At 45.8% G+C, this 12,817-nt stretch overlaps 1 protein-coding gene across 1 annotated transcript in view; it reads left to right on the top strand.

Annotated features, from left to right (window-relative positions):
- Nucleotides 1-693: 693 nt before the first annotated feature.
- Nucleotides 694-12,817, top strand: part of YWHAG (tyrosine 3-monooxygenase/tryptophan 5-monooxygenase activation protein gamma) — a 42,856-nt gene continuing 30,732 nt past the window's right edge. Inside the window, exon 1 of the mRNA XM_037880237.2 lies at nt 694-966. Coding sequence (XP_037736165.1) covers nt 880-966 — 87 coding nt within the window. The 5' untranslated portion in view covers nt 694-879. The remainder of the gene's footprint in view (nt 967-12,817) is intronic.

A 12,817-nucleotide genomic window follows, 5' to 3' on the forward strand; every position in this document is an offset into this window, starting at 1 on the left:
ACAGACAACTGGGGATTTTCAAAGGTGCCGAAGGGACTTAGGTGCTCAACAACCATTGATTTTCAGTGGGGTTTAGCGGCGGGCTCCCATGGGCTTCTTTGACAACCCCGCCACGCCAGATGTAAGCGTGATTACGGGACAGTCTCCCGGCAGGAAGCACCCACACGTTAGGACGGGGAGAGCTCCCAGATCAGCCAGGCGCCCAACTCCCATGGCCGGCCAGCGCGTGAGGGTGGGGGAGAGCGAGGGGGGCGGGGCCTCGGAGAAGGGGCGGGGCAAGGGTGTCCGGTTGTGTCCGGTCGGAAAGTTGGCAACCCTAAGCCGGGCCCACGTCCCTGGAGGCGGTGGCGGGTTACCCCGCGTGGGGGCTGCTGGGGTCCCTGAGCCCCGGGCTGTGGGGGGAGCGGCTGCAGCCGGTGAGTCAGCGCGCGGGCCCCGATGCCGAGCCCCACAGCCCGGGGGTGCCACTGCCAGGAGAGAGAGAGAGAGAGAGAGAGAGAGAGAGAGAGAGGGGCTGTGAGCGTTTGGAGGGGGGGGCCCTCCCACTCCTCCAATGCGCCCCTGAGCGGGGTGCGCTGGGAAATGGAGTCTTGCGCTGCAGGCTCAGGCTGAGGCCCGCGAAGGGGGGGCGGGGAGAGAACTACAACCCCCACAATGCCCAGCGCGGGAGAGACCGGGGCGGGGCCGGAGCGAGGCGCGCGTGCAGGGGGCGTGGCCGCAGCGGGGTTGTCCTGGTCGCGGGCGGCGCGCGCACAGCAGCCGGGTGTGCAGCCGCCGGAGCCGGAGCCGCCTCAGCCGGAGCTGCCCCGCCGCCGCCGCCTCTCCCGCCGCGCCGCTCCGCCCGCCCGCGAGCCCAGCCCCGCCCGCCCGGCCGGGAAGATGGTGGACCGCGAGCAGCTGGTGCAGAAAGCCCGGCTGGCCGAGCAAGCCGAGCGCTACGATGACATGGCGGCCGCCATGAAGAACGTGAGTCCTGCCTCCCCTCCCCCCGCGGGGCGCGCACCCCCGGGTGCGGGGCCGCCCCCGCTTTCCCCCGGGGCTGCGCCCCCCCCCTCGGGCGGGGCGCCCCCGAGCCTGGCGCCGAGGGGGCCGGGGGCTGCCCCGAGGGCTGAGCGTGGGTCGTGCTTTGGGGGGGGGGTCCCCCGCTAACGGGGTTCTCCCCCCCACAAGTGGCCTGCCAGGGTTGTGCCCCCCTTTGCTCTTCCCTTCTACCCCCCACCCCCCTTTCTGGGCGGGGCTGCCCCGCGAGGGTCCTTGTACCCCTTCCCGGGGCGGGGGGGGGGGTCGCTTGCCCTCCCTCCCTCCCTCCCTGTTTTCGGGGTTCGGTCTGCGGGGCTGGGGGTGTCGTGGGGCAGCGGGGGCATGCCTCGGAGAGGGAAACCTCCACGCCTTGCTCCTCGGTGGGGGGCTGATGGCGAAGCGATTCCGTCCCGGGGGGGTGCGGAGGGCGGGTCGGAGGGCTGGCTTCCCCAGCGGGGTCCGAGGAGCCCGGGAGCTGTGCCGGCGCGGGTCGCTTTTCCCCCTTTCTCGCCCTGCCTTGTGTCTGGGCGGTGCCGCTCCCTGCCGGCTTTTCCCATTAACTCAGCTCGTCTGCGGCCCCCCCCCCACTACACACATCCACCTCCATCCTCTGCCACCTCCCTTACCCTGCTTCTCCTGGCAGGTCTCAGGGAGCCTTCTTCTGGAACCTGAGATCTTTGGATCCTACCTATAAAAACCTCATCTTAGAGATTGACGCGTATGTTGTCTCTAGCACCCGATCTCACTGTTTCATTTAAATTGCTTTCTTAGAGGTCGCGGTGCTGCTCAGGGGAATTCACGATTGTGTGTGTAATTTATAAATAATCACACTGAGGGACTTTTATGCATGGCTTTCCCTGTAGCTGTTAAACATCTCTCAGTTTCTCTAATGCATCCCTTTTTCATGTCTTCTGTCCTGTATTGTCCTGTATTTGGGAAGAGCGTATGCCTGTCTCTTCAATGATCTGAGTTTATTTTTATTACATTTGTTTCAAGATTTATGGATTTAGCCTTATTTTCGTTTTACACTCTTAAAATAAAGACTGCATTTATCAGACTGATCTGATTTGTGATACTTAATGTCCCTTATTAATAAATGCAGACATCATTTGGAAATCAATAAGTAAGAAATCACTCTGATCTGATCTTGCAAACAAAGCAATCGTGGGAGGTAGTATCAAGTCATTCCAGAAGATTCTGCATTTGTCATATTGCAGAGAGGCTAGACTGGGTGGAGGGAGGGAGGGGTTGCTTTAAAGGGGAAAACTGTTCTTTATATTTGCCTTGTTAGTCAGGTCTGAGCCTTTAAGAGAAGCTGGGGTGTCCTCCCTTGCTGAAGAAAAGTGAATGCTGATCTTGGAATGTCGCAGTCTGTCTAGGATGCAGCTCTCTGCCTATATTGCACCATTTTGTCAATAGTCTTCAATTTTTCAAATAGACAGAGTTGTCAAAACCTGACTGAGAATGGGAAAGGAGGAGATATATCAAATGAAAATATGGAAAAATCAGAATAAGATAATAGCGTGACAGTACTCAGGGATTCTAATATCTGATGTTCCTCTCTACTGCAATATGAATTTTATACAGTTCTGTCTCTATACTGATCGCTTCAGTTATCAGTTCAGGGCAGCTGCTTGCTATGAGTGCAAGTATTAAACCTTATTTTATATGGGTAATGTATCTATTACTATTGCAAAGCAGAGTGTAATATGGCTGAGGACATAACAAGGAGTAGCCTTATTGCAATATTTCCATTCTTGCAAAAACTTGACTAGCACACTTATACCAGTTCTAGATTTAAAAGAAAAATTCTCATTTAATCAAGGAGAGGGTGAATCTTCTATTGACCATCACTGAAACAGCAATCTGGGATAATGCTGCATCTCCAGTTGATGCAGTTCAGCCATTAGAAACTGATTCACACTAGGACTGTTTGTGCTAAAGCCTCTTACTTCAGCAAACAAAAAGAGGAGCTTTGTTCTTACAATACTTGTAAAGTACTGCTTAAATTTGAGCACAATTCCATCAGTGGATGTGTCACATTTAGTTATGCCTGGTATTTGTCCCATCCCATCCCCCAACTCCAGTTGTGCAGGAGGCTTGTGACCTCACGCTCATTTCCGTAGCAACACATATTGATGTCTCTCAATGAAAGAAGCTGCAATGCACCCAGGTGGTAGCAAAGAGGATGCAAATTGCATATATTCAAGGTAATGCTGAAATGTAATAGTACAGTGATCCAACTGGCTTGATATTCCCTGCAGAAAACTACTATTAGGTCTTTTTCAGTTGTCCTTCCACAGTTGGTGCCTATCACTTCCTGACAGGCAATTAACGAGCTTTATTACATCAAAATTTCATATTTGCTTCCTGTTGTACAAAGCAGTTTTATGATAAGACGTTAAATATTTGCAGTGGCTCTTCTGTTAGCGGAAACTCTTTAAGGAGAGAGCAATAGCTAAGAGTGAACAACAGATACTTGAAGTATAATTGCCTTTTTAAAATGATAATTCAATTTTTGAATTGTCATCAGTAACTTAATGACTGATTGTATGTGATGCAGCTTCCAGTTACCTAATTAAATGAGCCCAACACATCCTTTTGGGAGTTCTTAAATGCAGTCATTCTATTAAGGGATTCAGAATCAGTTTGATACAGTAGAATTCTTCTGTACTCTTGAAGCCTTCTGAAAAGACTTAAAATAGAAAAAATGTACTGAATGAAAATGCAGTCATCTTATTATTCAGTGTTTCAACACTTGACTTTCTAGTAGGAACCATCTTTATTAAAAGCAGGATTTTTAACTTGCTAAAACCATTTAACCCATTGGTGCACTTAGGGCATATGCAAACAGAACTTATTAGTGATTCTGTTTAAGCAGGTTAGTAATAGTATTTAGTCTTTGAGCTCATTAGGCTTATTGAGATGTCCCAGTAAAATGGAGTATACTGTGTTGCATTTGCCATGGAGGATCAGGATAAAACTATATTCTTATAAGGCTCTTGATCGGTCTCTCTCTGGAGTAGTCTCTGTATTCTTCTAACTATTCAGTCAGTCATAATGTCAACTTATAGCTTGATTTCTAAAAAGCCAGCTAGAGAAGGTTGGTTGTTCTCCCTGAATAGGCTACTAAGACTCGGAACAGATCGTCAGTATGGGCACTTAGGAACCCTGTCAGTGCCTTAAGTGGAATGAGCTTTTTTTGTCTGAATTGGGCCTCTAGGAGGCTAACCTAACTTACCTTAAGGCTTACTGTTGTACAGCTGCTTATGCCATGATGGATCGATCAGTACCCATTAGGTGTAATGGAGTGGTGATGCCTTTGCAGGCTTTTCTGAGGTGGAGTCTTTCCAGCCATCCAAGTCATGTGATGGTTGGGGAATTGTCTGCTTTTGGGTGCGTACATCTATACTACAGTTTTCAGCCTGATCATTCCACCTGTCCTGCCAGACGGGAGTGTCTTTCAGTGAACACTGACTATCTGTAAGAAACTCACTTTTGAAGGACAGTGTTTGGAAGCATTTTAAGGCTTCAGGACTGTGGTCTTTGTATTCTTCAGTGTTCTGTGAGCAAAATTTTTATAGGGACTGCATTTATGCAGCATGTAATAAGAGCAGTCCAAACTATCTCCCTGGTTCTGTCTAGCTTCAGTCACTTCTTGTCTCCGATAACATTTTTAATCTCCCAGGAAATTCAGTTATGCCATTTTAATACTGAATCACCTTCATATTTGTTACATTAAGAGAAATTTACCTGTCTTCACTTACTAAATTAACAAATCCAGCAATAGACTTTTCAGGGGATGGAAAGTTTGGGGAAACTAATAAACCCTATATGAATGTTTCTCTTAAAGCAGGTGTCCAGAATATTATTGTTACAAGAAATCATTAAGCTGTGTCTAAAACTACACACACAAGTTGATAGAAAGAATGGATTTAGGGATGGCTTTAAAAGTTTTCAGCAAATGTCTCTTGTTCGCTGATGACTCCCTGGTTACTTGATTGCAGGTATCTAAATGTCTGTATTACATAATAGTATTAGGCTATAGTGTGATAGTCTAGTGGTAATCTATAGTACTATAACTGTACATGCAGCATTATACAAATAAATACTAGAGATTACTGCTGCTTGGAGCTTACAATTGCTACTGGATCAAGAACATAACACTAGTAGATCAGTGTGTGGGTAGGACATCAGTAAACATGAAGTACAAATTGTTCTTGGGGAGAGGCTTGTACCTATGTACCTGCTGTACTCAGCTTGAGTGAATAATTTCCAAGTTTCTCATTGGTCCTGAAGAGCTCAAATTTTAATTGTGCAACAAGTGTTTGGCTTATCGGAAGGCCTCACGGAAGAACAAAAATACTAGAAAGGGATATGGAAGAGTGGTTGACTAATATCATAGAGGCTGTTCCAGTCTTAAGGGTCAACATGGAAAAAACATACTAAGTGTGGAATGACTAGGCAGGAGTAAATTGGTAGGCATGGGGAAGGAGAAACCTAGAGCCAGTATGTGCTCTGGAATGGAGCTGTGCAGAACCTGGACTGTGAGGGTGACTAATTTTTAAATCTTTTTGGCTTCACCAAACTCAAGGGAAGTGAAAGAATGCAGGAGGTGATTTTAGCCACACCTTGGAGGGGAGCACAATGAGAAGTAGGGAATTCAGAGGGGAAGTGGCTTTAGAGGATAAAACACGAGGTGAAATAGGAACTGTTCGTGGTATCTGAGTAGCATCTACTGACGTATACTGAAGCAGTAAGATTATAATGCATAGGCACCAGGGGCAGAATCAAGGTTACAGTATAGCAGACAGCAAGTAGTCTTAATATGACTTCTAGAGAAATCTAGACCATTATGGTTGTGTAGCTAAAGTCTTAAATGTGAAAGAGCCAAAGCTGTTTGCATAGGCACAAGGGGCATAGTTAAAGTTCTGTGTATTGCAACTCTTCCCTGTAACCTTAGCGTCTGTTAACGTGTACTAGTTTGTTAGGATTTTGTGAATACCATTGATCTTTTTTTATACACACGGTATCCACAGCATTCATTGTGGATAGCTCACCGGTGAGTGAACTAATGTTACTATAGACCATAGTTGAAGTTCTCTGAATTCTGCAGATGCAAAAATCCTCTTGTGGCTCTTTTTGCTGAGATGATACAGGTGTTGGCCATCTTGGTTCCTGTCTGCCACAAGAAGGAGTCTTTCAGCAGGCATGCATCATAACTGAGTGAGGTTGCTATGAGCCCTAAGAAGGAGCTTCCAAATAGTTAGGCTTCTGACAAGGCACTGAGCTTCTGAGCCTGATATGCCAGCAACCCACTCCCTGCGAATTGTAAGTTTATCTGAAGGCTTCACTTCTATGCAGCTGTCTTTTTTTCTCTGAACCCCTTTGAATTTCTGGTCCCATCTTTTCCTGCTGTTGCCTTGCATGATTTCAGTGCAGCCACAAAAGGGGTCATGGTACACTGACCCTAAATGCTATGGCAGAGCTACCTAAGTCTTTATGGAACTCCAGTATTGGATGCTATGGCAAATTGGGCAGCAGCCTGAACTGCGTGGGGCATAATTTTACTGAACTAGCTAAAAATGAAGAAAAATCACTTTCTGAATGTTTGGCGACCTATTTTATGCAGCTGCAGAAATTGAGAGACATGTTGGTGGAATCTGCGTGTGGAAAGCTATGCCGTAATTATAGCCTCTTTCACTTCCTGTTTTTTGTGCACTTACATTCGTAATACTGATGGTAGACTGACATGAAAAAAAAGTCCTGTATCTAGATGGGATCTGCTAATTTGTTATGTAATTCCCTCAAGTTGTAGGCAATAACACTCATGTAGGTGGTAGTTGGTATTGCTCAGACAGTTGGAATAAGTTGTAATATGGAAAAAACAGGTGGGGCAACACTCAAACTCTACAACCTAATTAATGAAGTATTTGTTTGCTTTAATGTAGCAAAGACGTACAAAAAGAAGCAAAGTAGCCCAGTAGAGCCACAGACCATCCTACTGTCATTGAATCATAGAATGTCAGGGTTGGAAGGGAACTCAGGAGGTCATCTAGTCCAACCCCCTGCTCAAAGCAGGACCAATCCCCAACTAAATCATCCCAGCCAGGGATTTGTCAAGCCTGACCTTAAAAACTTCTAAGGAAGGAGATTCCACCACCTCCCTAGGTAACGCATTCCAGTGTTTCACCACCCTCCTAGTGAAAAAGTTTTTCCTAATATCCAACCTAAACCTTCCCCACTGCAACTTGAGTCCATTACTCCTTGTTCTGTCATCAGCTACCACTGAGAACAGTCTAGATCCATCCTCCTTGGAACCCCCTTTCAGGTAGCTGAAAGCAGCTATCAAATCCCCCCTCATTCTTCTCTTCCACAGACTAAACAATCCTGGTTCCCTCAGCCTCTCCTCATAAGTCATGTGTTCCAGTCCCCTAATCATTTTTGTTGCCCTCCGCTGGAAGTTTTCCAATTTTTCCACATCCTTCTTGTAGTGTGGGGCCTAAAACTGGACACAGTGCTCCAGATGGGGCCTCACCAATGTTGAACAGAGGGGAACGATCACGTCCCTCGATCTGCTGGCAATGCCCCTGTGTATACATCCCACAATGCCATTGGCCTTCTTGGCAACAAGGGCACGCTGTTGACTCATATCCAGCTTCTCGTCCACTGTAACCCCTAGGTCCTTTTCTGCAGAACTGCTGCTGAGCCATTCGGTCCCTAGTCTGTAGCGGTGCATGGGGTTCTTGAGGGTTAGTCTATATTTTTATAACATTAAAATAGGTAAATACAACCCATGGGTTAGTAGTGATCTTGTCTGTGCCCAGTCCACAGATAATGTGGTTGTGTTACAAGTCTGCTTGAAAGCCTGGCTCATAGCTCAGGTAGAGACAGACTTTTAGTTTTGGAGTCCTAGGGTCTACCAAGATGTTTGCCTCAGCAAACATAGCTACTCTATTGCATGTCTGCCTTAAGTACTTTGTTCAAAGCTGCGTACTGTGTGGCTAGTCGACACTTTGATTTTTGCCCATGTTCAAATCCTTTTCCAGGTGTACTAACAGCTCATTTCACAGAATAGGTAACCACACACCACTGCATAAATAAAATGGGGGCAGGAAATCTCTCTACATAAAAATACAAGATCTTAAACTGGCCATCTTCAGCAGCCAAAGCCTGGAGTCTTCTACACTTGCTTACCTCCCAGCAGAACTCCCCTGACTTTAGTTATTTAACATGTACATCTTGGGAAAACCTACAGATTTATTTGCAAGACGGAAGAAACACACTGGGTTTGCCTTTGAAGACTATACCTGGCTGCCATACTCAGCAGCACTTCAGTACAAGTAGCTCAGCTAACAGTAATATTATAAAACAATAAGTGGTTATGATAGAGTTCATAGATTTTGAACCTGAATAACATTGCAGCATAGCAAGGCAGGGCTAGATGTAGACAATGTTGCCTTAGATAAAGGAGACTCCGCAGGTAGTCAGGTGCTGTTGGTAGTGACTGGGTGCAAGAGTGAGGAGGCTCTGTCAAGGTGACTGTAGCATTACTCATGGGACTTGCTGCATCAAATCACCCTGCCAGTTAAGGATGGCTGGTTTACAAGAACTGGAGACTCTTGCAGATCACTGCAACAAGCTTCACCATGACATGCATATAAAATCACTTCTTGGTGTATGGACCATGTGAAGATGTGGAGATCATCCCAATGTACCCCCCGCAGTCAGGTGCAGGCCGCAGGTGAACCCTGCCTCTGTTTTCTTTCATCTGGGTATAAACAAGTCCAAGCAGGCTTTCCAGTATTAAAGGGCTCTCTTTAGAAGGTCATCTTACTTAATGGAAAATGACAACACAACAACCAAAAGCTTTACTCAGTTACTCCAATGACAGTGCACCAACCTTGATCACTCTTAGGCTGGATTCCCTGCCTGGAGCTTGGGTTTCAGCTAGGCATTCAGCCACATGCCAGTCTTCCCCTACCAGTGTGTTTTGCTGAGCAACTCCCTAGTAGCTCCTCGGGGTTCCACACCCACTTCATTCTCCTGGACTGCTTTGGTCCCTTGTCTTGGGAGCACCTTCTCTCTGGACCTGTTGCTCTGTTCTACAGGGAGACACCGCGGCGAGTAGTTTCCTGACTAGCTCCCCTGAGGAGGAACCTCTCTGCTCTGGGGCTAAACTGAGTTCTCATAAGGGGATAACTCATTGGTTTGAGCATTGGCCTACTAAACCCAGGGTTGTGAGTTCAATCCTTGAGGGGGCCATTTAGGGATCGGGGCAAAAATTGGGGATCGGTCCTGCTTTGAGCAGGGCGTTGGACTAGATGACCTCCTGAGGTCCCTTCCAACCCTGATGTTCTATGATTCGCTGCCCAGCTGGTTAGGCAATTAACTATCCATAGGTGGATCTGAGTTGGCTCATTCTCCTTAGAGCCTGTCACAGGTCAGCTGGATGCTGCTCTCCCCTCCCTACCCATCAGACTCTTTTTGTCCTTGCCGTAGTCTTGACTGGCATACTGGTGGCACATTGGTGCATATTCCAGAACAGCGAAGTTACAACAGAGGTTGCTAAATGCAAATCAAGGAAAAATGTACGATCAAACACTCAGTCCTACAAACAGCTATAGAAACAGCTATCTAAATTGATCACAGAATTCCTTATGCAACCTTAACACCCTACTTCAACACAGACTGTTAAACTGAAAACTCCCTGCCAGTGGACCACTAAAGCACATCCTATTGAGTCTTCATGCTATCTTGAAACATGCATTATTTGACACCTTTGCTGCTGTTGGTTTGTCTTATCTGGCTTAAACTGAGGACTCCATTTTGCCCCTTGGCTTTTGGCCAACCTGGTTTCACTAGCCACAAAACAGGCACTGTGGATGATGCCTACAAGAGAAGTTAACGTCCAGTACCCTGCTGAGAGACCTAATGTACACCACTCTAAGTGCAGGAAAGCTGCTCTTCATGTTGCTAGCATGTTGTTTGTAGACCCTGCTTGTGGTAGGGCCTAGGTGGTGTCAGGCAGGATAAGGGAAAGCATCCAGTTTATCTTGGGCTCAGCTGCTGGGACTAGGAATCCTTCTCTTAGGCTTCTGTCTTCCCAGTTGTTGTCTCTTTGGCGAAGACACGTCTCTTGCAGCTGGCTGAGGGTTTTCCATGCTGCACAGTTGCCTTCCTGCACTGCGAGTACCCCAGCAAGTCAGACCATGTAAGCAGACCGGCTTTGCTTTCACCTCAGAGGCTATAAACAGCATAATTGCCCATAGCTATAAGGTACCACACAGCTCTTTCTAAGCAAGCATGTTTATTCTTAAGGTGAAAGCATTACAGAGAAAATATAGTAAAACAATAAAGAACCTACATGCATGCTAATCTTACCAGAGATTGTCCCACAAGGACTCTGGTAGGAGTCAATCCTTCAACCCCACATAGAGGATTTTCCTCTTGTTACAAGTTCATAACACCTTTTGCTCAGAACAGAAACCCATCATGAATCAGAGTCCTTCCTTTATACAGTTTGGGCCTTCAATCTTGGATCCCTGGGAACAAGTAATCTGTACACAATGCATGTCTCCTCAAGCATAGCTTCAAAAGGTTGGGTCTGAAGGTGGGAATTTGCATTTAACTCCTCCCAAGTATGTCCTGGGAAACCCACTCAAATGTTCATTCTTGTCTGGCACATTGGGTCCCAGAATTTAACATTTAATCACGTCTCCCCACTAGATGTTGCATACAATGACAATAACAAACATTTGCATTTTTCATACTAGGTCACGCTAGGGGGAATCTTACAGCTTTCTTTGTCTTTCTGCTTTGCTTCTCTTCAGAATACTCCTTTACCTGGACTTTCATGTCTCTTCCTCCCTACCCATGCATTTTTGGATGTCTTCAGATCCCTTCTCTCTACTGCCACGCAAAGCTTTCCTAGATGTGGAAGAGTGAAAATGGTTCAATCCTGGTCAGTTTCACCACTGCTGTTAATGCAGTCTAACAGCATTTTTGAACAAAAAATAGCAATATTGAGGGAGTCTTTTGTTTAGTCATTTGTAATTCTCACAGTGTATTTCCTCAGCATCAGTAAAAAAAAAAAATCCATTCTTCTGTTATTTGGTGCACTGGATAGAGAAGAGGAGAGACTCCTCTTACTGTGATCTTTTTCTTGAAGTGACAAGGAGCAGTAGAGTGAAATGAATTAGGTGGCTCAACTTTAGAGCTGTTTTGTTGGGAAGCAGTGAAACTGACCAAGATCATGCTTGTTTCAAGCTGCTGCTGCTCTCCAACTCATGGGCCGGAGGTCTGTTACTTGCTATGGACAAAAGGTTTTCAAGACCTGATATTTATCCAAGGACTTGATGTGCTTCATAAAGCACAAACGAATTCTCTCAAGGCAATAAAATGACTTTAGAGAGTGAACAGGCGCAGGAGGGAGTTGGCGGCAATGAATGTAAACCAGTATCTGAGAAAATGCAGTGCAAAATTTCAAACTAACTAGAACTTTCTGCAGTTTGATCATAAACCCAGTGGATATTGGTAGCCAAAAGCTAGTATTCTGATCTTCTTTTGTGGTTCTTAAATCAAGGTCTGATATAAATAGTGAGACACCTCATCACTGCCATGGATCTTTTGTTCTGTCTTCAAGGAATATACTTCCATAAAGACTATGGGGAAGCGACTAAAACTGTCAAATAGTTTTTAAACTTGGTATCTTAATGATTCTCTGTTTACATAAATCAGGCAGCATTCCTTGTTGAGTTTACTTGGGGTTTGGGTAGAACAGGTAATATTCTCAAGTGTAAAGTACTCAGATTTTCACACTGAGAACCTACAAAAGAATAAGAGGAAGTATCTGTTAGTCACTGTTAGTTCCTGTCATGTGGGGGTGCTCTTGATTTCTAGTCTTTAGCTTTAGTAAGTGTCAGGGATTAACAGTTAAAGGCACGTGTACAACTGTTGGGCTTCAGCAGGTGGAACGAGGCTCCATGGGCTGTCATGTCATCCTAAGTAAGGCTATTGGTCGTGGTCATGAGTTCATAACAAAGAAAGCTACCCTTTTCTATATGCTGATCCCTTCAGAAGAAGGCCAGCTGAGCAAGCCTCTGTGAATATTGACAAATTAGGCTTGCTGTAGCCGGTGTAGTGGAGTATAAGGGTTCTTAATTTATGCTACTTTAAGCATGTTCAGTTCTTTTTACAAGCAGCTTCATACTAATTAAAATGTACCATGATTCTTCCTCTGTCACTAAAAACTGATTAGTATGGTAATACTAGTCAGACTTTTTCCCATGTGCCATAATAACCAGCCTTAAATATAGTTCACCTCTGAATGAATGGTCATAAGAACGGCCATACTTGGGTCAGACTAAAGGTCCATCCAGCCCAGTGTCCTGTCTACCGACAGCGGCCAATGGCAGGTGCCCCAGAGGGAGTGAACCTAACAGGTAATGATCAAGTGATCTCTCTCCTGCCATCCATCTCCACCCTCTGACAGACAGACAGGCTAGGGACACCATTCCTTACCCATCCTGCCTAATAGCCATTAATGGACTTAACCTCCATGAATGTATCCAGTTCTCTTTTAAACCCTGTTATAGTCCTAGCCTTCACAACCTCCTCAGGCAAGGAGTTCCACAGGTTGACTGTGCGCTGAGTGAAGAATAACTTCCTTTTATTTGTTTTAAACCTGCTGCCCATTAATTTCATTTGGTGGCCCCTAGTTCTTATATTATGGGAACAAGTAAATAACTTTTCCTTATTCACTTTCTCCACATCACTCATGATTTTATAGACCTCT

Source organism: Chelonia mydas, chromosome 17 (genome assembly GCF_015237465.2).
Source record: "Chelonia mydas isolate rCheMyd1 chromosome 17, rCheMyd1.pri.v2, whole genome shotgun sequence".
Lineage (NCBI taxonomy): Eukaryota > Metazoa > Chordata > Testudines > Cheloniidae > Chelonia > Chelonia mydas.